The 23831-nt window shown below is 44.0% G+C and overlaps 1 protein-coding gene across 5 annotated transcripts in view; it reads right to left on the minus strand.

Moving 5' to 3' along the window:
* Positions 1-1074: 1074 nt before the first annotated feature.
* The window catches only part of DPF3 (double PHD fingers 3), a 210887-nt gene continuing 188130 nt past the window's right edge, over positions 1075-23831 (minus strand). For all 5 annotated transcript variants that reach the window (XM_084629919.1, XM_084629915.1, XM_084629918.1 and 2 more), the window contains 3 exons: positions 11262-11374; positions 8314-8395; positions 1075-1276 (listed from right to left, as the gene is read on the minus strand). In XM_084629919.1, the coding sequence (XP_084486045.1) occupies positions 1206-1276; positions 8314-8395; positions 11262-11374 (266 nt within the window). In that variant the 3' untranslated portion in view covers positions 1075-1205. The remainder of the gene's footprint in view (positions 1277-8313; positions 8396-11261; positions 11375-23831) is intronic.

Raw genomic sequence — 23831 nt, forward strand, 5'->3', positions numbered from 1 at the left:
ATACTTGATAGAATCAGGAGTAGCATATTTGCAACTTTAAAAATCATATTTTTAAAAAATAGTCCTTACATGTTTGACCCCTTAGATTACTGAAATGGAGAAGATTGTTTAAAAAATACTTATTCTCCATTGATGCTTTTGTTTTGTTGTTGTTCACTTTTCTCTATTTCACTCAGTTTGGACAGTGACAATACAGTGAATTACAGTGATGCTTCCTGGTTCTGATACATGAGCTCAGTGCTATTTTGTTTGGGTGTGCTACACATCAGGGGACTGTTTAAATAAAGGAAAGCTATTTTTATTTAAATTTAAAAACCACCATGGCAATCTTTCTTTTCAGGTTCTGTAAACCATTACTCCTCACCTCTTTACAAATAAAAAACAGCCTTTTGGATCTGATCTTAATAACAGCGCCACTTTAAGATGGTCTCCCTGAACATGAAAAGAAACTGGAGAGGGGTGGAGTAGGTGCCTCTGAGTCTATATATATTCTATTCTTCTTTCATTTACACTAAAATCAAATTTCTAATATCAGTAAAAAGCAAAGGGTTTGACGATTCAGCAAAGAAACGGTCACCCAAGGAATTTTAGATCAGTTCCTGTCTCAGTGGCAATATGCTCGTGTTAGTCACAACTCAGGAAGAACAGAGCTACCACAACCTTCAAAGCCTCTCTAGAACTACACAGTTTTTCAGTTTTCAGTCAAGCCTGTGAGGTTTTCAGTTTTCGGTTTTCAGTCAAGCCTGTGAGGAGTAATAGTTCCCAACATCCCAACCAAAGTATCTCATCAGTAGTGCTTTGGGAACTATGTTGCTATTTCTTTGTTTACAAAGAAGACCAAACAAAAAAGCACAAGGCCACACAAAATCTACTCCTCGGTATCAGTGTAACAATTTCCCCCTTAACATAATGCATGTGAGCCTATTACAATACAGCATCAACCATGCACAGCAGTGAAAAGATTCCATTTCGAGCATTAAAAGGAGAACATGTTTCTTCTAGTAGAACCCAGGAGGTACTATATTAGTGAAATCTACTCTTTGACAATAAATACCATTGTTATCTCTTCTTATACTTGAGTGTCCATTCTCTTCGATGTGTGTGTGTGTGTGTGCGTGCATGTGTGTGTCTTTGTGTTCTGGATGGGAACTGTGCGCTGGTACCACAACTCCAGAAGCAAATTGCATCTTGATCCCTGGAGCTCCTCAGGCTTGAAAGCCAAAAGCTGATGCTCTCTCTCTGAGTAGTTCTCGGCACAAATGACAACTCCAGCTCCCTGTAAATCAATGAACAATCAATCAATCTCACATGCACAGTATTATCTCTGAATACTGAGACTGTAAGCTAGGGATGGTTTCAATGGGACTGAAGGTATCTCCCCCAACTGGAATTTCCAATATCTTTCTGAAGCAAGTACAGCATTGCTCCTTTCCCACTGGTATTGTTCACTTATGGCATGGCTACACTGGAAACTTCAAAGTGCTCCCGCAGCAGTGCTTTGAAGTGCGAGCGTGGTCGCGCATGAGCGCTGGGAGAGAGCTCTCTCAGCGCTCCTGGTAATCCACCTCCATGAGGGGATTAGCTCCCAGCGCTCGGAGCCTGTTTACACTAGCGCTTTAAAGCGCTCTGACTTCGCTCAGGGGGGTGATTTTTCACTCCCCTGAGCCAGCAAGTTAGAGCGCTATAAAATTTAAGTGTAACCAAACCCTTAGAGTCGGACTATCCCCAGAAGTTACTGGTCAGTTGTGATGTGCAGCCTCACAATACTTTTTGCCATTTGATAACTTAATCCCAGCACTTCCCAATTAAACAGAAATCTTGTCTATTCAGTTTCCAAAAAGTTTCTCCCTATCAGTTTAGCTTCCTCTTTAGCAAAATTTTAAAAAACATAGAACTCCTGTGGTCTTACACATCATGGCTACATGGTTGATTCATAATTATTCTTGTCTCAGCCCTGTTGGACATTCCAGTACACTCCATTAGAATCATTCTGTAGGCCTCTGTCAGTTTCTATTGGGCTCTATTGATTTTAATTGAAGGCCCACTAACCTCAAGAACTAGTAGATCAATGGGCCAGTTCTTCTGTTCCAAAACCAACTAACAAACCAGAACCAGCAGAAACACTTTCAAGTAGAATTTCTTTCAAGGACATAACTATGTACTGAACATAATACTGATCTGAAAATTCCTCCCTTTCCAAGGTACAGATGGTCTGAACAGCACTGAAAACTACTCTAAATAGTTTTTGGCTTGTCTAAATATGTCAGGGAGGTACTGCACATGCTGCCTGAACACAACAAGAAGATGGAGTCTCATTGGCCATTATGACTCCATGTTTAATGATATTGTATGGGGATTAACAAAAACAAAACCATTCCCATAAAACATTACAGACAGGCCTAAACCATAAGACCATCTCTAAATAGGGCATTTATAAACTCTACTGGGGAAGAAAAGGAGAGATTTCTTACCTCTACAGTAACTGGAGTTCTTCAAGATGTTTTGACCCTATGGTGCACACCTTCCATCAGAGATTTTTGAGGAGCAGCATCCACGGGTCTGTGCCTGCACCCTACACATCTTCATGCTCCAGATGGAGAATATATAGGGAGGGGCAGACACGCCAATGCTCCAGTTTCTTCTCAACCCCAAAGTTCAAAGGCAAGGACTCCGAAGCAGAGAGGAAAGGGAGGGCAGAGTGGAGTACCCCTAGGGACATAATATCTCAAAGAACTCCAGTTACTGTACAGGTAATAAACATCTCCTTCAAGTTATTGTTCCTATGGGGGCTCCATGTTAGGTGACTCCCAAACAGTACCTCAGGTACAGAGAAGGGTACTGAGCAGACAAGTTCAGAACAATTTGGAGCACAGCCTCACCAAAAGCTGCAGCTGATCTAGAGGTGTGAACAACAGCATAATGCTGGGAAAAAGTGTGCACCAATGACCAGAAGGCAGCTTTGCAAATGTCTGGAATGATATGTTCTTAAGCAGTTCTTACAGAGGTGGACTTCACCCTTGTGGAATGAGCAGTCCCCTACATGGAGGGTGTACCCCAAACGCTTTGTAACATGTTAAGACCCATTTAGATAGTCTTTGGGTGAAAAGAGGAGCTCCCTTCATTCTCTCTGAAATGGAGACAAAAAGTCTAGGAGAGGATTTGAAGGGTTTAGTTTTGTCAAGATAGAAAGCAAGGGCTCTTTTCACATCTAGAGTTTTGAGACTAGTCTCTTCCCTTGAAGCATGAGGTTTGAGGTAAAAAAGAGCAGTAGCTGAAAGTCCTGGTTGATGTGAAAGTCTGATGAGACTTCAGATAAAAAGTGAGAATGAGGACAAAGTCACCTTGCCTTGGTAGAACACAGTATATGCTGGATCAGCCATAAGAGCTCCCAATTCACTTATTCTTCTGGCTGAAGCAATGGCTACAAGGAATGCAGGTTTTTGCAGCAGGGAATAACTTCCCATATGTTCAAAGGGGGTTTCTCAAGGCACTGAGAACTAAATTAAGGTTCCAAAGTGGCATGGACTGTCCTATGTGAGGAAAGAGGTTGGCCACTCCCTTCAGGAATCTGGTAGTGGCAGGTTGCACAAAAAGTGACACCCCTTCAACTGCTTCCACTTTTGCAGGTAGGTGTCACCAACCAAGCCATGTTCAGTCAGGCCCAGTTGTTGAAATGAGAGTTCAGCCTACTGTTTAACCCTGGGCCTAGGGTGGGCGGAGACCAGAAACGAGCCAAGGTCAGTGCCAGGACAGAAGTTGAATGCCAGGGCTTTAGAGGGTAAACTAGAGTTGTAGGCCAGGGGCAGAGCCAGAGATCAAAGCCAGAAGTCAGAAGCTAATGAGGAATGGGCTGGAGCAAAAGCAGGAGCAGGGATTGGAACAAGGCAAGCACAGTTACAGATACGATATGCACTTAGCAGCTGCTGATCTGCTGGGAGACCAGGTTTATAAGCAGAGCTGCTAAACCAGCTGCCAATGAGGAGCTGTGGCTACTCGGTCAGCTCCAAGGCAGTGCAGCTGGGCTCACTGGTTACAGTGAAGTTAGTCAGGGTGCAGGTCAGCAGCTGGTCTGATATGGTCTGGCCCCTCACAGTAGGTTTCCCTTAGGACAGGCTTCCTACTATTCAGCAGCACACACTGCAGCTCAAGAGAACAATCCTGCTCTAGGCCAAAGAGCCATCAAGGAGCCAGGTCAAGAGGTGTAATAAGGAGAGATTGGGGTAAGAACTATATTTGTCTTGACCATTTTGGAGCTAAGAGGATAACTGCTGCTTTCTGCTGTTTCAGCCTATTCAGGACTCTGAGGAGCAATTGTGTTGATAAGTGTATAGCAGAACCTGAGGCTAACGGCTGAAGAAGGAATCTTCCAGGGAGTTGTGACCAAGTCCTTCCCTCAGGCAGAGGTGATGGCATTTTGTATTGGAGCCACAAAGAGGTCTATCGCTGAAGAACCCCAGGTGAGAAAAGTCTTCTGAAAGATAGTATTGCTCAGTTCTTATTTGTGATCCTGGCAGAAATGTCTGCTCAGAGTGTCTGCGAAGATGTTCTGCAGACCTGGTAGATGGGCTGAGATGTCAATCTGGTGGGTGAGACACCAGTTCCAGAGCTTTATTTCCTCTGCACATAAAGATTGGCATGTTGTGCCTCCTTGGTGGTTGATGTAGTATATCGTCGCTCTGTTGTCATGCCTCTTACGGAGTGAACCTGGATCCTGAGTAGGAAGTGAAGGGACATGTATTGGACTGCCCTGAGCTCAACAACAATTCCTGGGGGTCCATTTGCCCTGTGCTGTGGAGTCCTGAAAGTGAGCTCCCCAGCCTTGCATGGATGCATCTATGAGGATGATCCTTGTGGGAGATGAATGCAAAAATGTAAAACCCTCTTCTGTTGAATTTGGGAGGAACTAATTCAATTCCCTCAGTAATAGGAGGGATTGAGCTTCCTGCTTCAAGAGACCCTGATGAGAAGGATTCCTGAAAAGGGACAGGAAGAAGGGGGAAGTGGTTGAATGGGATGCTGTATCCTAATGAAATTATTTCCAGTATCCATCTGTTTGATATGCTCCCAGAAAGGTGTGAAATGGGAGAGAGAATTCCCATAAGTGGAGGGAGGACAGAATGTTACAGCGTAGGATTCATACAGCGTGGTGATTCATGACTGTCAACCAATAAGCCAAAATGGTCACTTGGATGAAGTTGGTTACTAGGAGGCAGCAATAGAATACTGCTTGTGGGAAGTAAAATACTGAACTGGGCGACACTGTTGGACTGTCTGTGACTTGTTATATTTTTGTTGTTGTTGTTGCAGGGATGTAAATGCCCAAGGATTGCAGGGTCTTTGTGAGAGTTCAGGGACGCATCTGTCTCATTGCTGAAGGGCTTGGGCCCTTCCAAGGGAAGATCTTCTAATGTATTCTACACTTCTCTAGGAAGACCAGAGGATTGCAGCCCTGAACCTCGACACATAAATATAACTGCAGCCACAAAGTGAAAGGCTGTGGCAGCCACACTGAGTGAGGCTTGCAAGGATGCTTTGGCAATTGTCTCTTCTTCTGAAATAAGGCCTTGAAATTGGTCCATCTGCTCCTGGGGCAGATGGTCAATAAAATATGAAAATTTGATGTAATTGGTGGAGTTATACTTCACCAACAAGGCATCACTGAACTGTAGTGCAGCTGAAGAATAACTCTTGCATCCAAGAAGGTCCAGGTATTTGAGCTTGTTATCATGAGGAGTAGATCTCAACCAGCGCTGTCTGTTCCTTTCACTGATTGTGTTGACCACCAGGGCGGTGGGATGGGAAAAAATGGTATTCGGAGCCCTTGAACAGTTTTTTGTCAACCATCTTCCATGTAGGTGAGATGATAGCAGATGTCTGCCATACGTTACATGCTGGAGAGAACAGGGCATCATTAACAGACAGGGATATTTTGCCATGAGACGTGGTATAGAAAATATCCACAAGGAAGTGCTGGGGCTTCTGTATTTCCTAGAAGGGAATTTGCAAAGTCATCAGATCTTGACAAAATTTATGATCATCCATACTGAATGGTGAAGGGAGCAAAATGGTTTCATCTGGAGATGAAGAGGATTTTATTGGAGAGAGGTGCCTCCTCCTCAACTCTTAGTACTTAGTCCTCTGCGGAGCAGGCTCCCTGGGTACTGGTGGCTGCTCCTCTTGACAGGCCCTTTTACATAAGAACACGCTATACAATTGGTCATCATAGGGGACCCAGGGTTCCAGAAAGCCCAATGTGACAGGACATATGGGAAAGGAACAGGACCCCAGGGGTGTTCCTGCCAGGGTTGGTGGGATAGATGACAACTAGTTTTTGGAGTCTTATTGTCAGGATACACCACTGGGTCAGGATGTTGGAATAGGAAGGTGGTCGAATCTTAGACAGAGATGTCTGATCCTGAAGATTTGTCATCCGCTGTGTCCAATGGAGGGGCAAGGAGAGTCAGTACTGGCGGTCAAGTAGGTATTGGCATCTGAGTTGATACTGGTGCCCAAGTTTTTGGGTGAGAGGGCTGCAGTACTGGTTGGTACATTGATGTTGGCAGAAAGGCCCTCAGTCTCTAAGGAGAGGAGACTCAAGCCTCTGTCACTCTGTGGTCCTCATGGGAGAGGAATGAGGTCAGTACCAGCATTCCAGGGCAGTACTCCTCAAGCTGAGGTGAATCAAGTGGTAAAGAGACAGTACAGATGGGCTGTCTGCACACTCCTTGTGTCTGTGGCCCTCAGAGGGTGCCAGAGCTGGGGCCGGTGGTGGTTTCTTTGAAGAGTCCTTGTGCTTGGAGGACTCTGAAGGTACAGAGGCTGGTGCCAAGCATGGTTGTTTGCCAAGATATTTTTCAGTACATAGCATGCTGGAGTTCTTTTTCAGTGAGATTGGGTCCTCAGTATTGAAGGAAGCAGGAATCTCAGCAGTACCCACAGCAGGATGCAAAGTCTCCTTAGACCCTGGTCTCTGGGGTGACTTTTCCCTCCATTTAGACTCCTTGTCAGGAGACCAAGATCTCTTCTTCTTTCAGGGCGTGTGGAGCTACCCATTGTTTTTTGCTAAACAGAGCTAGAGCCAAAGAAATCACCAGAACAGTCTGAGAAGATGAGGCCAAAGTATGGGGGGGGGGGGCAATGGGATCCTGTAGATCTCAGGGAGCACTCCATAAGGAGCAGTTTCATTCTATCCTCTCTCAGTTTCCTTGATCTGCTCTTGAATCCAGAGCAGACCTTGCACTTCAATGGGATATAGGACTCTCTATAGCACTGGGGGCATTTAGAATGCCCACTACTGAATGATAGGTCTGGCAGGGTTTGGGTCAGAGCCCACAGAAGTGAGGCCATAAGTGAGGAAAGGCTGAGGGTGGCAGAGGCCATAACCATGGCCAACAAAAAAGGGAACAGAACCCCTCCCCTCAAAGGCACAAACTTGTGCAGGAAAAAAAGGAACAGAGTACTAAAAATAAAAGGAAGAAAGAAAATAAAAGAAATGGAGAATGAATAGCTAAAAGGTTAATCTAGTGGACACCACAATATTCAGTCTCTAGCCACAGGCAGTTGAGAAGGAACTGGAATGGCAATAGGTAGGCGCCTTCCTATGTATCTTTGGTCTGGAGCACAAGGATGAGTAACATGCAGGTGGACCTGCAGACACTGCTGACAAAAAAAAAAACCTCTGATTGATAATGTGGCACACCTGTAGGGACAATAACTCGGAGAACAACATAAAATTCAGGTAAGAAGCGTCCAACTATGAACTTCTGTAGTGAACCTAACCTAGCGGATTTCCCAAATCTGCTGAGTCACTTTAAAACACAGGAGAGCTGTTCTCTCATTTACCAGGTTTTCATGAGGAAATGTCATTGAGATTGCTTTCTCCCTTGAAATGCAGCATATGTCAGGAAGGACAGCCTACTCCCCACATTTCTCCAGCAAGGAGTATTGTAAACTCCCCATACCTGAGAGGTAGATTAATGTTAAACAGGGCCCAGACCCACCAGATTATCAGCCCTCATCCCCACTAGACAGGAGACGTCTAGCTCAGGCTTCCCCCAGTACAGAATCTTCAGCCCTTCCAAATGGTCTCTTGTTTTCCTTCAGGACTGGGTCCTTGATCTGCCTCCCTGGTAAGCCAACTGTTAGCAATCAGATGTGCACTACAAAGCTACCTGACATTTTGCCTCTGCCTCATTGCTCTGAGTCTGGTTCCCAATTCCTTCACCCACCTTGCCCATGGCCACCTTCTGATTTCCTCCCTCCTCCCCATGGGCCCTTCTGTTGCTCTCGATGTAGACTTCCAGAACATGTTACCTTCTGGAGGCTCGGACACTGGTGGGTTTAAGCAATACATGTGATAGCCACGGTCGCAGTCGTCACAGAAGAGCAGCTGGTCCTGAAGCAGAATTGTTGGCGGTGTGGGGGGGAGGGAGGAAGAGAGAGAGAGAGAGAGAGAGAGAGAGAATGTTGATTAGTCTATTGCTGAGGTGGGAACAAAAGCATATGTAAATCAGTACTACACACTTTTGAACATAGCTTTAACAATAAGCACATACGGAACATGAATGGATTTACAAAACCTCACATTTCTGCTTCCAGGGTCAACCACCACACTCTCCTCACTTTGCCACAACAACCCTTTCTGGCCACATCTGAATTGAACAAGACAGCTTGAATTTCTAACTGATAAATCTCCCTTTGAGCTGCGGGAATCCACCAGCAAGATCAGATAAATGGAGAGGCATTTATCCCCGGACCACACCCATATATGAGATTGGATTTTCCACTTCATTATACCCTCATAGATTTAAAGGCCAGAATGGACCATCATGGTCATCTAGTCTGACCTCCTGCACATTGCAGGCCTTTTCTGCAGAAAAGGACCTGGGGTTACAGTGGACAAGAAGCTGGATATGAGTCAACAGTGTGCCCTTGTCGCCAGGAAGGCCAATGGCATTTTGGGCTGTATAAGTAGGGGCATTGCCAACAGATCGAGACATGATCGTTCCCCTCTATTCGACACTGGTGAGGCCTCATCTGGAGTACTGTGTCCCGTTTTGGGCCCCATATTACAAAAAGGATGTGGAAAAATTGGAAAGAGTCCAGCAGAGGGCAACAAAAATGATTAGGGGACTGGAACACATGAGTTATGAGGAGAGGCTGAGGGAACTGGGGATGTTTAGTCTACAGAAGAGAAAAATGAGGGGGGATTTGATAGCTGCTTTCAACTACCTGAAAGGGGGTTCCAAAGAGGATGGATCTAGACTGTGCTCAGTGGTAGCAGATGACAGAACAAGGAGTAATGGTCTCAAGCTGCAGTGGGGGAAATTTAGGTTGGATATTAGGAAAAACTTTTTCACTAGGAGGGTGGTGAAACACTGGAATGCATTACCTAGGGAAGTGGTGGAATCTCCTTCCTTAGAAGTTTTTAAGGTCAGGCTTGACAAAGCCCTGGCTGGGATGATTTAATTGGGCATCAGTCCTGCTTTGAGCAGGGGGTTGGACTAGATGACCTCCTGAGGTCCCTTCCAACCCTGATATTCTATGATTCTATGATTCACAGAACCTCCCCCACCCACTCCTGTAATAGACCCATAACCTCTGTCTGAGTTACTCAAATCATGATTTTAAAACTTCAAGTTACACAGAATTCACCACTTACTCTAGTTCAACCAGCAAGTGACCCATGCCTCATGCTTCAGAGGAAAGCAAAAAAACCTCCCAGGGTGTCTGCTAATCTTACCCAGAGAGAAATTCCTTCCCGACCCCAAAAATGGTGATCAGTTTGACCCTGAACATGTGAACAAGACCTACCAGCCAGAGATCCAGGAAAGAATGATCTGTAGTAACACAGAGCCCTCCCCATCTAGTGTCCCATCTCCAGCCATTGGGGATATTTACTACTAGCAGCCACAGATGGGCTACATGCTATTGTAAGCAGTCTCATTATATCACCACCTCCGTAAACTTATCAAGGTCAGTCTTGAAACCAGTTCGGTTTTTGCCTCCACTGCTCCCCTTGGAAGGCTGTTCCAGAACTTCACTCCTCTGATGGTTAGAAACCGTCACCTAATTTTAACCCTAAACTTGCTGACGGCCAGTTTATATCCAATGTGTTCTTCTTTCAGCACTTAAGTGAAGGGCTAGTGCTGAAAGAAGAACACATTGGATATAAACTGGCCGTCAGCAAGTTTAGGGTTAAAATTAGGTGACGGTTTCTAACCATCAGAGGCTTGTTTAACCTAACCAAATGAAGGCTGAGGGGAGATATGATCCGCTCTCTCCCTGGTACTTATCCCGCTGGTTTATTTATAGAGAGCAATCATATCTCCCCTCAGCCTTCATTTGGTTAGGTTAAACAAGCCAAGCTTAAGTCTCCTCTCAAAAGGTTGGTTCTCCATTCCTCTGATCATCTCTGGTGTTACCTAGTCCAGAGAATCCTTTCTTGCCAGGACCTTTTTACTCTCCAGCCTGGACAGAACAAATTTAGCAAAGTTCAGCAGGTTAGTGAGGGGGGTCTGTTCAGTGGCTCACATGTAAATGAGCTGTTCCTATCACGAGGACTGTAGCTCTTCACATTGTCACAAAAAAAACTCTGTTCGGATAGGCAACACCCATATACTGCACTGAAAATCCCCCCTTCGCTCTTAAAACAGAATGCACCCAGACTCTTAAGATTTTTCTGTTTTATTGCTAAAAACAAAATCCAGAGAGCTGCTTGACGTCTATCTTGCTATGGAGCAAAGGAAATGGACTAGATTATCAATAAAAAGTCCCTTCCAACCCAAATGTTTCCATGGTTTTGGGTTTTATCATAAAAATTGAAATTCATATGAGCTTCAAATTGGGTGACACGGGAGGATTAGTAATAGGAGATAGACCTGCCATCTCTAGACCATCACCCATTCAAATCCAGCCCAGATCACAGCTGTTCAATGACCTATGTGACATTGGGTTTGTGGCTTCAGTCCAGTTTCTATGGGACAAGTGTCCAAATCACAAATACGATCATCTAAAGTGGCCTTATATGACACCCATGATAATCTCAGGAGAAACAAATGATTAAATGAGTCACTGCAACTGGACCAGAGAGGTTCTTTCCATGTCAGGGCTCAGGTATACTGAAAGAGCAATGGAGGAGTGACCCATCGCTGCTGCCAGTGTTTTACAGTTTTGTAGTGAACCAGAGGACAGTATTCTAGGGCAGTCATTGCAGTCGCTTTCACCAGCACTAATTTACATTAAAAAAAAAACCAACTCACATCATTTTCAGAGGTCCCGCAAAGGCTGCAGGATTTGCACTCAATGCATTGCCACTTATAGGTTTTTACAGCCTCCGTCATGTTTGTGGTGAATTGCAGGCAGGTAGGGTGTCCTGGAGAAAATTGGAGAGGACTGTTGTTATTACTGTTTACTTTTTTAATTACTTGTTATTAAATTGGGGGACAAAATGCACATGGACATGGACTGATCACAACATGGGCTGCAACTAGCGGATACCAAAGAGGAAAGCAGGCATTAACCCTTTCGCTGCTGGGCACACAAAAAATCAGAGTAATCCCTGCCCAATTCCCCATTGGCAAAGCAGTAATTTGTTCAGAGCTCTTAAAAAATTTTTTAAAATAAAGTGAGAGGAAGAAATAAATCAGCAGCTCCCAGTTTCAGAGGGAACTCATCCATCTTAATAGGAATGGAATTATGTTTTAATAGGCAGTTAATTCAGCCTGATTGAAGGACTTGGTTGCAATGAGATTTTATTCCTCTTTTCAAAGCTTCCCTTCCCACGGTCTAAAGATCTACAAATAAAAGAGTGATTCTGTAAACTTTGCTTGAGTGGGAGCAGCAGGGTGTGGAAAAGGGGCAAGATACAGCAAGAAGGGGGTGGTTTTTTTAAGAGCTCTGTGCTACTCAAGTTGGTTGGCACTGAAGAAGCCAAATTGCATAGCTAACCCTCCAGGTTAAACAAAAACAAAAAGCCACCAACTCCCACAAACGAATTAACCAAAAGGAATAAATAAGGGAAAGAAAGCTAGCAAAACAGTCACATCTATTTGGGAAGGACAAATTGCCAGAGTGACAACCCTCTCTCCTACATGCGTGTTGACTCCAGCTTTGTGAAACAGCAGTACCACCGTGCGGGGTCAGCAATGGGCTTTCTGGAGGGGAAAAATATAAACAAACAAGCAAACCAAGGTAGGATGAGTGTTCCTTCTACAAAACAGAACATGAAAAAAAAAGCTACACCACTGAAATAAAGTACTGTACCCCAAGATCACCATTCAAGGTTGAGACAGTCTTTGGTCACCTGGAGTTAAATATTGTCTTCATTCTCAGAAAACATTACGTTTTTCACCCTCTGTTGTATATACAAGTATTAACACTGCATACTGCATGGGAGAAAGTGGTATATAAAGGAAGTGTGTGTGTATGTATATAAGACACACACACACACACACACTAAATGTAGTTTTGGACATCTTCAGGAATATTGTACAAATACACAATGTTTTGCCTCTTGCACACCTGCCATTATTGGGCAGCTATTAATAGGGAGAGAAAGAAAATCCTTTTAACTTCATTGTTGTGGAAACATTTGTAGGAAGGTGGTCAGAGTAGAAAAGTGGAAGATATTTTGCTAGTAAAGAAATTAAGGTCTGTCATTCCTTAGTGGTTACAAATGTGCATGTGAGAATGTTCCTTTCACTACCAAATGCCTCAGCAATGTTTCTCTCTTTCTGTTATACTTTCCCATAATTACTATACAATATTTGGAAGCTTGTATTTTCTCAGCAGTTACGTAAATGGTTTCTGAGAGCGGCTGGGTAACCCAATAATGCTGACAGAGAATAGCCATTCTTATAAATCAGTTATTATACAATCACCAATTGCTGTAGGATTCTGGGTCTCTGGTTATGCTATTGTGGGATCGGCATGAGAACTAAGGACATCTAGTGGTAAAATACATGTTCATAAATTAAGAAATGAACAGAACATAAAGGGGAGGCAGTATTAAAGGAAGGAGAAATCAGTGTCAGAGTCTGTTAATGTTCTTCTCTTCAGAGCTGGAATAAACAGTTTCATTGAGAGTAGTGACAGGCCCAGACCAAAACCCTGGCTAAGAAGAACCCCAATCTTTGGAGTATTTGAAATCTCCACACAGAACTAGATCCAGATTTTGCAAACAGCACCTATCGTTATGATGGATCAAACCAAAACCAAGGATCTTGAACTATGAGGTGTCCAGACACAGATTTTGTGATTTGAGCCCATCTCTAACTGAGAGTGACTCAGGGGATTATTGCTGAATGGAGCCTGCAGAACCTGACATGACACTTGGTTGGTCCTCCAGGGTTAACTCCTGGCAAAAACAGAAGTTCATTTTAATGTCAGTAATCTGAACAAGCACACCACACGACATGTAAGAGAAGAGTTCATTGCAACAGCAACTAATTGATGTCCACAAAGGCTGCACAGTGCTGGGATATATCAAGCAAACCCACTCAGACAGGGACCCCATGCACTAATCACAGAGTTACGAGCTTCAGTCACACATGAAATCAACACTGGGAGGAATAGAATGAAATTTAACAGAAAGTAAATTAAGGCTCAATATGCACACACACACACAAACCCTGCATTGTCTGTTACTCTTGACAATATCTCCATCCTGCCTGGCAATCAGACCCATAACCCAGGAATCATTCCCTCTCCTTTCCCCATAAATCCAGACTGTTTCCAAATCTTTCCACTTCTTCTTCCATAATGCTTTTAGAATCCTGCTTTTTATTGTCCAGACTCAAAAACTCTGATCAAGGCACTCATCACCACATATCGTAAATACTGTAACCTGCTCCTCTTCAGCTTCCCTGACACCAACATCATCTTCTTCCAGTCTGTATAAAGCACAGCTGCTAAAGCTGTACTTCTTGACTGTTCTTCTGGTCACATCCTCTTCCTTTTCGAATCCCTCTACTAACTTCCCCTCTTACACCACATGAAGTTCAAGTTTCTTGTTCCCGCTTTCAAGGCCCTTCCCAGGTTTACCCCTCCTTCCTTATCTATGTCTGTCTTTTATCATGTCACTCCTGGCCCTATTCTCCTTTGCTAATGAGACCAGCCTGGACCACCTACTTCTCTACTCCTCCCCAAAACATCTGTGCAATTTCTTACACGCTGCTCCTCATCCAATGGATCCCATTCCTGAACTAATTCATCCCTCTCCTTCTTTAAATCCCTTCTCAAGACTTGCATCTGCCACAAGGCCTACAAGAAATCAGCCACTTTAAGATGGCTAGGTTGAGTTGGGGGAATAATGATAATGGAGATTGTAAAACATTTCCCATTAGTCGGATCTACTAGCAGTGCTAGTCTGGCCTATTTTTAGAGGAAGTACCTGCAAGGGGTGCCAGTTCATGCAGCCCGCCATGCCCTGTCCCGGAATATTGTGAATGTCGAAGAGGCATCTACAGGTTGCCAAACAATTGCACATACCCTAGGACTAGCTCTCTCTGCTAAACCAGAGTTTCTTCACTTTCTGAAGGAAGAGATTGTCTCATGGATACTTGTCCTTCCAGCTTCCAAGTCAGGTTCTTATTCATGTTCACCACACTCCTTTGTGGTGACCATAGCCCCAATCCAACTCCTCCTGCAGCCAATGGAAAGACTGCCACTGACTGCACTGTGAGTTAGATCAGGCCCTCTAGTGCTTGAAGAATTTGTCCATGTACAGTTCATAGCATTAAAATCAAATTAGTTTTCTTTTCCCTGCTCTCCTTTCTGGCTCTCCAGCTCCACTCTAGACTGGCCTTGTGTTCCGCATGACACAATGGACACTCCATAGCAGAGTGCTCCTGTGGCTATACTCCCGCAGCACATCTAAGCTCCAGAGCAGAGCAGCTCCTGGCACTCCCTCTGCTAAGAATGGAAGAGCCAAACTGAACCTGAGTCTGGTAGACACATTTTTGTAGCAAAGAGTCCTTTGGCACCTTATAGACTAACAGACATATTGGAGCATAAGCTTTCGTGGGTGAATGCCCACTTCGTCAGACGCATGTAGTGGAAATTTCCAGAGGCAGGTATAAATATGCAAGCAAGAATCAGGCTAGGGATAACGAGGTTAGTTCAATCAGGGAGGATGAGGCCCTCTTCTAGCGTTGAGGTATGAACACCAAGGGAGGAGAAACTGCTTTTGTAGGTGAAATAAATATGGCTAGCCATTCACAGTCTTTGTTTAACCCAGAGCTGATAGTGTCAAATTTGCAAATGAACTGAAACTCAGCAGTTTCTTTTTGAAGTCTGGTCCCGAAGTTTTTTTGCTGCCGGATGGCTACCTTTAAATCTGCTATTGTGCGTCCAGGGAGATTGAAGTGTTCCCCTACAGGGTTTTGTATATTGCCATTCCTAATATCTGATTTGTGTCCATTTATCCTTTTACTTAGGGTCTGTCCAGTTTGGCCAATGTACATAGCAGAGGGGCACTGCTGGCACATGATGGCACATATTACATTGGGTGGACATGCAGGTGAATGAACCCTTCAGACAGAGACCAACACCTACAAGATCTTCACCAAGTATTCTCAAAACTATGATAACCGCACGAGGAAATAAGGAAACAGATCAACAGAGCCAGATGTGTACCCAGAAGCCTCCTGCTGCGAGACAAGCCCAAGAGAGAAACCAACAGAACTCCACTGGCTATCACATACAGTCCTCAGCTAAAACCTCTCCAACACATCATCAGTGATCTACAACCCATCCTGGACAACGATCCGTCACTTTCACAGGCCTTGGGAGGCAGGCCAGTCCTTGCCCACAGACAACCCGCCAACCTGAAGCATATTCTCACCAGCAACTACACACCGCACCATAGTAACTCTAACTCAGGAACCAATCCATGCAACAAACCTCGATGCCAACTCTGTCCACATATCTACACCAGCGACACCATCACAGGACCTAACCAGATCAGCCACACCATCACTGGTTCATTCACCTGCACGTCCACCAATGTAATATACGCCATCATGTGCCAGCAATGCCCCTCTGATATGTACATCGGCCAAACTGGACAGTCCCTACGTAAAAGGATAAATGGACACAAATCAGATATTAGGAACAGCAATATACAAAAACTTCCTGGACACACAATAGCAGATTTAAAGGTAGCCATCCTGCAGCAAAAAAATTCAGGACAAGACTTCAAAGAGAAACTGCTGAGCTTCAGTTCATTTGCAAATTTGATACCATCAGCTCAGGATTAAACAAAGACTGTGAATGGCTAAAAGAAAAGGAGTACTTGTGGCACCTTAGAGACTAACCAATTTATTTGAGCATAAGCTTTCGTGAGCTACAGCTCACTTCATCGGATGCATACTGTGGAAAGTACAGAAGACGTTTTTATACACACAAACCATGAAAAAATGGGTGATTATCACTACAAAAGGTTTTCTCTCACCCCACCCCACTCTCCTGCTGGTAATAGCTTATCTAAAGTGATCACTCTCCTTACAATGTGTATGATAATCAAGGTGGGCCATTTCCAGCACAAATCCAGAGTTTAACAAGAACGTCTGAGGAAGGGGGGAGGGTAGGAAAAAACAAGGGGAAATAGGTTACCTTGCATAATGACTTAGCCACTCCCAGTCTCTATTCAAGCCTAAGTTAATTGTATCCAATTTGCAAATGAATTCCAATTCAGCAGTCTCTTGCTGGAGTCTGGATTTGAAGTTTTTCTGTTGTAATATCGCAACTTTCATGTCTGTAATCGCGTAACCAGAGAGATTGAAGTGTTCTCCGACTGGTTTATGAATGTTATAATTCTTGACATCTGATTTGTGTCCATTTATTCTTTTACGTAGAGACTGTCCAGTTTGACCAATGTACATGGCAGAGGGGCATTGCTGGCACATGATGGCATATACCACATTGGTAGATGTGCAGGTGAATGAGCCTCTGATAGCGTGGCTGATGTTATTAGGCCCTGTGATGGTGTCCCCTGAACAGATAATGGCTAGCCAACTACAAAAGCAGTTTCTCCCTTGGTGTTCAGACTTCAACTGCTAGAAGAGGGCCTCGTCCTCCCTGATTGAACTAACCTCATTATCCCTAGCCTGATTCTTGCTTGCATATTTATACCTGCCTCTGGAAATTTCCACTACATGCATCCAACGAAGTGGGTATTCACCCACGAAAGCTCATGCTCCAATACATCTGTTAGTCTATAAGGTGCCACAGGACTCTTTGCTATTTTGGTAGATTCACAGTGATAACATAAAAGGCCTGTTTTGCAACTACAGGTATTTCTAAAAAGGCTTGCACAAAGAGCAGCCCAAGAAATGGCCTACATGACAAGATGTGGTGGAGCTGTGTGCAACAGGGAGCTATAAAGGTTTTACTGCACCATATCTGTGGTTGTGATTGCCTAGAAATACTTTTATTTCTACAATCCCGGGATAAACTGTATTTAGGGAAGGCAAAATGCTCTTGAGATGTGCAATGAAGGTTCTGTAGTTGAAACTCAGTTAATAATCCAGATTATAACAGACTCCAGTTCAGTCTCACATACCCGTATGAGCTCTGCAAGCTAACAGGAGTAAGAAGTAGCTCAAATGTATTGTGTCCTTAAAGTCAATAGACAGAATGCTAAAATGCACACAGGCACTAGCTTGGTCAAAGGTTCACCAAGTCACTTTTCTAACAGACCATAACTGCACTCTAACGATATCTTTCGCTATGGAACAAATGCTATAAACAACACATACAGCCAAACCTGCACGAAGGAGGGTAGCAGCAAGCAATCCCTTGGCTGTAAGCAACCAGTTTAATGCATAGATATCCCTGACTCAGAACTCCAAATCTGAATGAACACTCGCCATCATTGTGGACGTTCAGATCTGGATCTGAACTCTGTGTCTCAGGCCTACATGGCCAGTACTTTATAGTTCTCCCAATGTTGCTTCAAATGTCACGTTATTTGCTCTTACAGCACATCCAGTAGACAGCTGATTTGGGGGTGGGAGAGATCACTTCAGAAATATTAACTGGGTATGCAGACAATGCTAGTACAGGCTAGTAGAGAGGAAGATTTTACACAAATACCTTAAAAAATATTTAAATCTCTCCAGTCCTCACAGACTATGTGACACTAAAGACCAGGAATGACTCTGCGGCCAATAGTGATCTGCTGCATCCAGGCATTCTGCGATCAGTACAAACCTTAGAATGGCTCATTAGTCCTTCTTCAATAATGAATTCTGCATCACAAGGTTAATTGTAACTATGTGCGCTGTCACAACCACTGCAGACTGTTTAAATTAACAATCCAAATCAATCATCTTTTCCAAACAATAGCGGAGATGATTTTGAGACAACAATAAGCACCAGCTTCATTTTTTTTAAAGAAACAAATCTAAAAATATTTATGCTAAGCAAAAGGGATTTTCACGCAGTTTCAAAAGGAACATATAATCAGCATACAGTGCAACTGTCAAAGAAGATTATGGTATTTTTCAGTTGTTTCCTCAACCTTGTATGTGTGGTGAGGTTTTTGTTTGTTTGTTTTTGTTTTAATCAATGGCATAATGAAAACCCATGGGGATCATGGTTACCTTCTGTCAGTAGTCCATACAATATTCTGGTCTTTAAACAACCACAGATAGATGGTACAGGTAGAATGCTCAATGCTGCAACCGACCCATAGAGGTAATGGAAGTTCCACGGGTAAAGTAACAGCAGAAATCAAGCCCTTCATAGTGCTAAGATGGAATCAGTGTTGCTATAACTGATGTTGTTATTACAAGGAATTAGAGCAATTACTGAAAATAAAAAGGGCAAGCTGTAATTCTAATGGGGGATATCATGTAAAGTACAGATCCTGTCCTCACTTGTCTGCCTAAAGATATAGTTTATAATGCTTACACATGTGCAGTATTGCCAACACCAGGCTTTCAAAAATCATTAGTCAGGCCCCTGCAAAATTATGAGATTGTCTTAAAATGCATAAGATTTCTAAAAAATAATAATAAATTTTGGGTTCTTTTCATTTGCATTCTGGTATTTGCCTCTCGGGGTCCCATTCTGAAGCTTTCCTCAGTAACCATAAGGCTAGAAACATGTAAATATGAGAAAGCTGAAATTCTCTATAATCACAGGATTCCAGGAGCTGGAACTTTAAGAAAAAGCACCATGTGTCACAAGACTCATGATCAAATTACAAGAATTGGAAAAACTGGGTATTTATTCTTGGAGTTTCCATAGCCCTTTCTATCATCAGAGCTCTTTCTCAAAATACTAAACCTCTAATTGTGCCAATATTTACGCATGTGAATAGTCCTAGTGACTTAAAGGGGACTATTCATGCACCTAAGTGTTTGCAGGATGAAGCCCTAATTCACTGATCATCACAATAGCCCTGTGTATTGGGGAAATACTGTTATTCCCATTTTACAGATGGGGAAGCTGGGGCACCGCGAGATTAAGTGATTTGCCCAAGCCTACAGAAAAAAATCAGTGTCAGAGTAGGGATTAGCACTCAGGAATTTCTGGCTCCAAGTCCTCAGAACAGACCACAATTGAATTCAGCTCTTGAAATCACTGAAACTGTTAAAAGCATCAGTGCCGGATATTGTTACACCCAGCCAGTATTCTATTATTAAAGAAAGAGAGGAGAAAAGGAGGCACTAAAAAGCTTATTTCTGCCTCTTGGTGACATAAGAGTGAGGAAAATCTGCCCTTTTCTTTTAATAGAGTCACTATATGAATACGCACATTGCTGCACCCCAGCGAGAGATAGTTGGCATTCTGTGGGCGAGCAACACCAGTGCTGCAGATGCTGCTGACCAAATGCCTTAAAGGGTTCTGGTGGCCTTCGTTAATAGACTAATTAGCTTGATTCAGTCAGCTAGCTCCAATATGCCAGTAATTGTGGAAGAATTAACTCCATCAATAATTGATGGGGATCTGAGGCCATTTAGCTGTAGCAGAGCACAGCAATCTTCACCCCAAAGTTTCTCCTTGACCAGTGCGGACAAAGGGGAAGAAAGAGAAAAAAAAAGATACTCTGATGCCCTAGCACTTGGGAGGTGCAGACAACTGCATTCAAGAGATGATAGTTAGCTCCCAGGTACTGCCAGTTCCAGTGAAGTAATGCATTTGAATTAAAAAGAATATCAAATAGAATGAACCCTGTTTTAAGTGGTCACCCACGGCGCCAAAAAAACTCTTGCATAATAGACACTGGGCCAAAGTCTGCTCTGAGTTATGCAGGTATGACTCCAGCTGGAGTCAATGGGAATTGCATATGTGCAACTGAAAGGAGAATTGGCGTGTGGTCTATATATGAAGTTCTCCTGGAAACGCTAGGGATGTTTTATAGTGGTTGTTTAGTCCATAGAGCTGGCTTCACTGTATTCATTCACATGCTTTCCAAGTGTTGTGCAGGACTGTAGTCATGCAAATCTCAATGATCATTATGGGAGTGAGTCTCCTAGCTAAATACCTCCCAACCTGAAGCAATTCTTTGAAAATCCTCTAGCCTAGGAAGCTAACCAGCCAGATATCTCTCTCTAGCCTTGATTATATGACACATTTTCCCTTAAAATTTCCCACCATGGCTACCAACCCCATATGTACCCTGAGAGTGCTAGCATACATGAAATGTTCGCAATTTTAGGTAAAGCTTAGGTAAAAATGTGTAGGGTAGACACAGCCCTTTTCTCATAAGGCAAAAGCTCTGACATGACTGGCCATATTTTTAACAATTCTCTGTTTATACTGATTGAACCAATCTGCTATCAATTATTCATATTTTTAAAGGGAAAAACCCCAGCACTTGCTGAGCATTAAAAAGTGTAAAACAAAAATACCTGCCACTATTTGTACAAGACCGACCAGCAAACAAACAAAAAACCCACAAAGTTGTGAGCTCACCACATTAGCTAACACCCAGGAAATCTCTGATCAAAATAAATCATGAGCTAGTACCTAAAGCAAAGAGCAAAGAGTTGGGAGTTCTAGGTTCTGTGCCCAGCCTTGCCACAGACTTCCAATGAGAGCTTGGGCAAGCCATTTAACCTCTTTGACTCAGTTTCTCCATCTGTCAAATGGCATTAATTATTGTGACAGGAGTTTGGTGAGGCATAATTTGTTAATGTTCGTAAGGCACTTTGAGATCTGTGAAGACAAGGTGTTATAGGTGCAAGGTCTTTATTAATAGAGCTGACGAAATTACCAGTGCTAATTATTATCATTATTCATCAATGTTGCATAAATAATGAAGTCAAAAATAGATATGTTAATTTCAGCTCCATTATAAATACAGGTGTTGGGGAAAACAATCGATGTTTGCCAATGGTAAAGGACCAGAGATGTAAGGACAATGTGTTTAAGCATGGAAGATATTTAGAGAGAAAATGAGGAATTCATCAACTGGGGTAAATTCTGCTATTACAGGCAAGCACCTTGACTGTAGAATTAACTGAGAGCAAAATTTGGCTCAAAGAATGCATGTATTATAACATTATGTACATATCTGCGGGGGGGGGAGGGTGTTGTGCACACACACACACACACACACCCTACCCGAGAGAGAGAGAAAACAATTCATTCTAGAAGGGTGTGCTCTGGAAGATTTATTTGTAACAGTTTGGGATGACCTGCATAACACACAAGTGGCAAAGCAATAAGTGAATTATTCAGGCGATATCAAAAGAGTGCCAGTAAAACGTTTATCCCACCTCAAACCATCATGTCTTCTGAATATGCTGCTATTTTACACACAAATACCTTTAAAATGCTTTAGAGTGTTTTTAAATGGTTTTATTGGTACTTCTAAAAATCTTTTCCCCTGTAAATCCAGACTTCCTTAGTACACATACTCCAGCTGTACAGGTCTTAATATACCTAATAGATTTTAAAAGCCTCTAAAATTACCTAAAATCACTTTAATATAAATAAAATGTCATAATGTGAGAGTTCTATATTTTGGGCTAGAACTCAGGGTACAAGTTCTCTATGTCTCACTGGACAATTGGGAAGAGGAAGTAACTTACCTGTAACTGGAAGTTCTTTGAGATGTGTGGTCCCTATCTGTATTGCAAATGCAGGTGCACATGCGTGCCGTGCACCAGAGCCAGAAGTTTTCAGTAGCAGTATCCATTGACCCACACATGTGTCATACATTGCCTCATGCTCCAGGCAAGGTTATAAAGGGCCATGCGCGGTGATGCACCCTTAGTCATCCTCTTACAGCTGAGTAGCACACTCCGCAGCAGCAGGGACAGTGGGCAGGTATTGGAATACAAATAGGGACCACACATCTCAAAGAGCCTCCAGTTACAGGTAAGTAACCTCCTCTTCTTCTTAGAGTGCTGGTCCCTATATGTATTCCAAACGTGGATGAGTATCAAGCAGTGATCAGCTTGGAGGCGGATGCGAGGAAGCAAGAGGTATCGCCATCTGCAGGACGGCCTGTCCCACAGCTGTGTCTTCTGCCACTTCCTGGGTGATGGCGTAGTGGATGGTGAAGGTATGCACGGAGTGCCAAGTCACCGCCCAGCATATGCCATGCCAGGGGATGTCAACCAGGGAGGTGGAGGTGGCTGCATGTGCCCACATGGAGTGGGCCTTAATCCCGTCAGGCAGCAGGGTGTTAGACTGCCCATAGCACTCTGTTATGCATATAGAGGCCCATTTTGATATGCTTTGTGAAGAGAGGGCTTGGCCCTGCAACCTCTCTGCAATGGCTACGAAAAGGCATAGAGGGGTGCAAAAGGCACAGGTTCTGTCAAGGTAGAATGCAAGTGCATGGCGGACATCCGATGAGTGCGGGGTCCTGTCCACCAGAGTGGTGTGTAGCTTAGGATGGACGACTGGGAGTGGCTGGACTGATTGAGGTGAAATTCCAAAACTACTTTCGGGAGAAACTTAGGGTGAAGGTATCCTGGAACTCTGCCACCGTGGACGGCAATTTGCTGAAGTGATGGCTACGAGAAAGATGACCTTCATGGATAACTGTGAGAGGGAGCACATAGCCAGGGGCTCAAAGGGAGGTCTGGTGAGGGCAGAGAGTACAAGATTGAGGTCCCTGGGGGGGTGTAGGTTTAAGGAGCAATGGGAAGCTGTTCATCAGCCCTTTCAGAAAGCAGGTGGTGGTAGATAAACATCGAGTGGGAGGAAGGCACTCAGCGCTGCCAAGTGGACTTGGACCGAGCTGGGGGCAAGGCTTGAGATCTTGAAGTCCAGAAGGTAGTCCAGGGTGGTGGAGACAGAGATATCACTGAGCGGGAGATGGCGTCATTGTGTCCAGGAAATGAAACACTTCCATTTCGCTGCATAGCACGCACGTGTGGAAGCTTGTCTGCTGAGTGTAAGTATGTGCTGCACCAGTGTCGAACAAGCATTGTCTTGCAAGCCCCATCCAAAAGCCAGGCCATGAGGCAAGGCAGGCCTGGGCTGGGATGTTGGACTCCATCCTGGTCCTGCATGAGGAGGTCCAGCAGCACAGGGAGGTGGATGGGGGGTGGACATGTGTAGGGGCATGTGTCCATTCAGGTGGGCACCCCAACTGGCTAAGGAGTCGTCCATGGTGAGAGTGGCAGTTGGGACAGGAATGGTGAAGGCGGTGCACCTTGGAAGGGTCGGTCCATTAGGCGAGGGAGGCCCGGACCAGACATGGGACAGTGTAGCATCCAGGTAGTCGATGTGGTGTCTGCAGACTGATAGGAGCCACAGCTGTAGACAGCGCATGTGCAGGCAGGTCTGTGGAGTCATGTGGGGGCAGGCCGCCATGTGGCTGAGGCAGAGACTGCTGCGCACCATGGCACGTGGGTTGCAGC

This window comes from Lepidochelys olivacea (assembly GCF_965140295.1).
Source record: "Lepidochelys olivacea isolate rLepOli2 genome assembly, chromosome: 6".
In the NCBI taxonomy this organism is placed as follows: domain Eukaryota; kingdom Metazoa; phylum Chordata; order Testudines; family Cheloniidae; genus Lepidochelys; species Lepidochelys olivacea.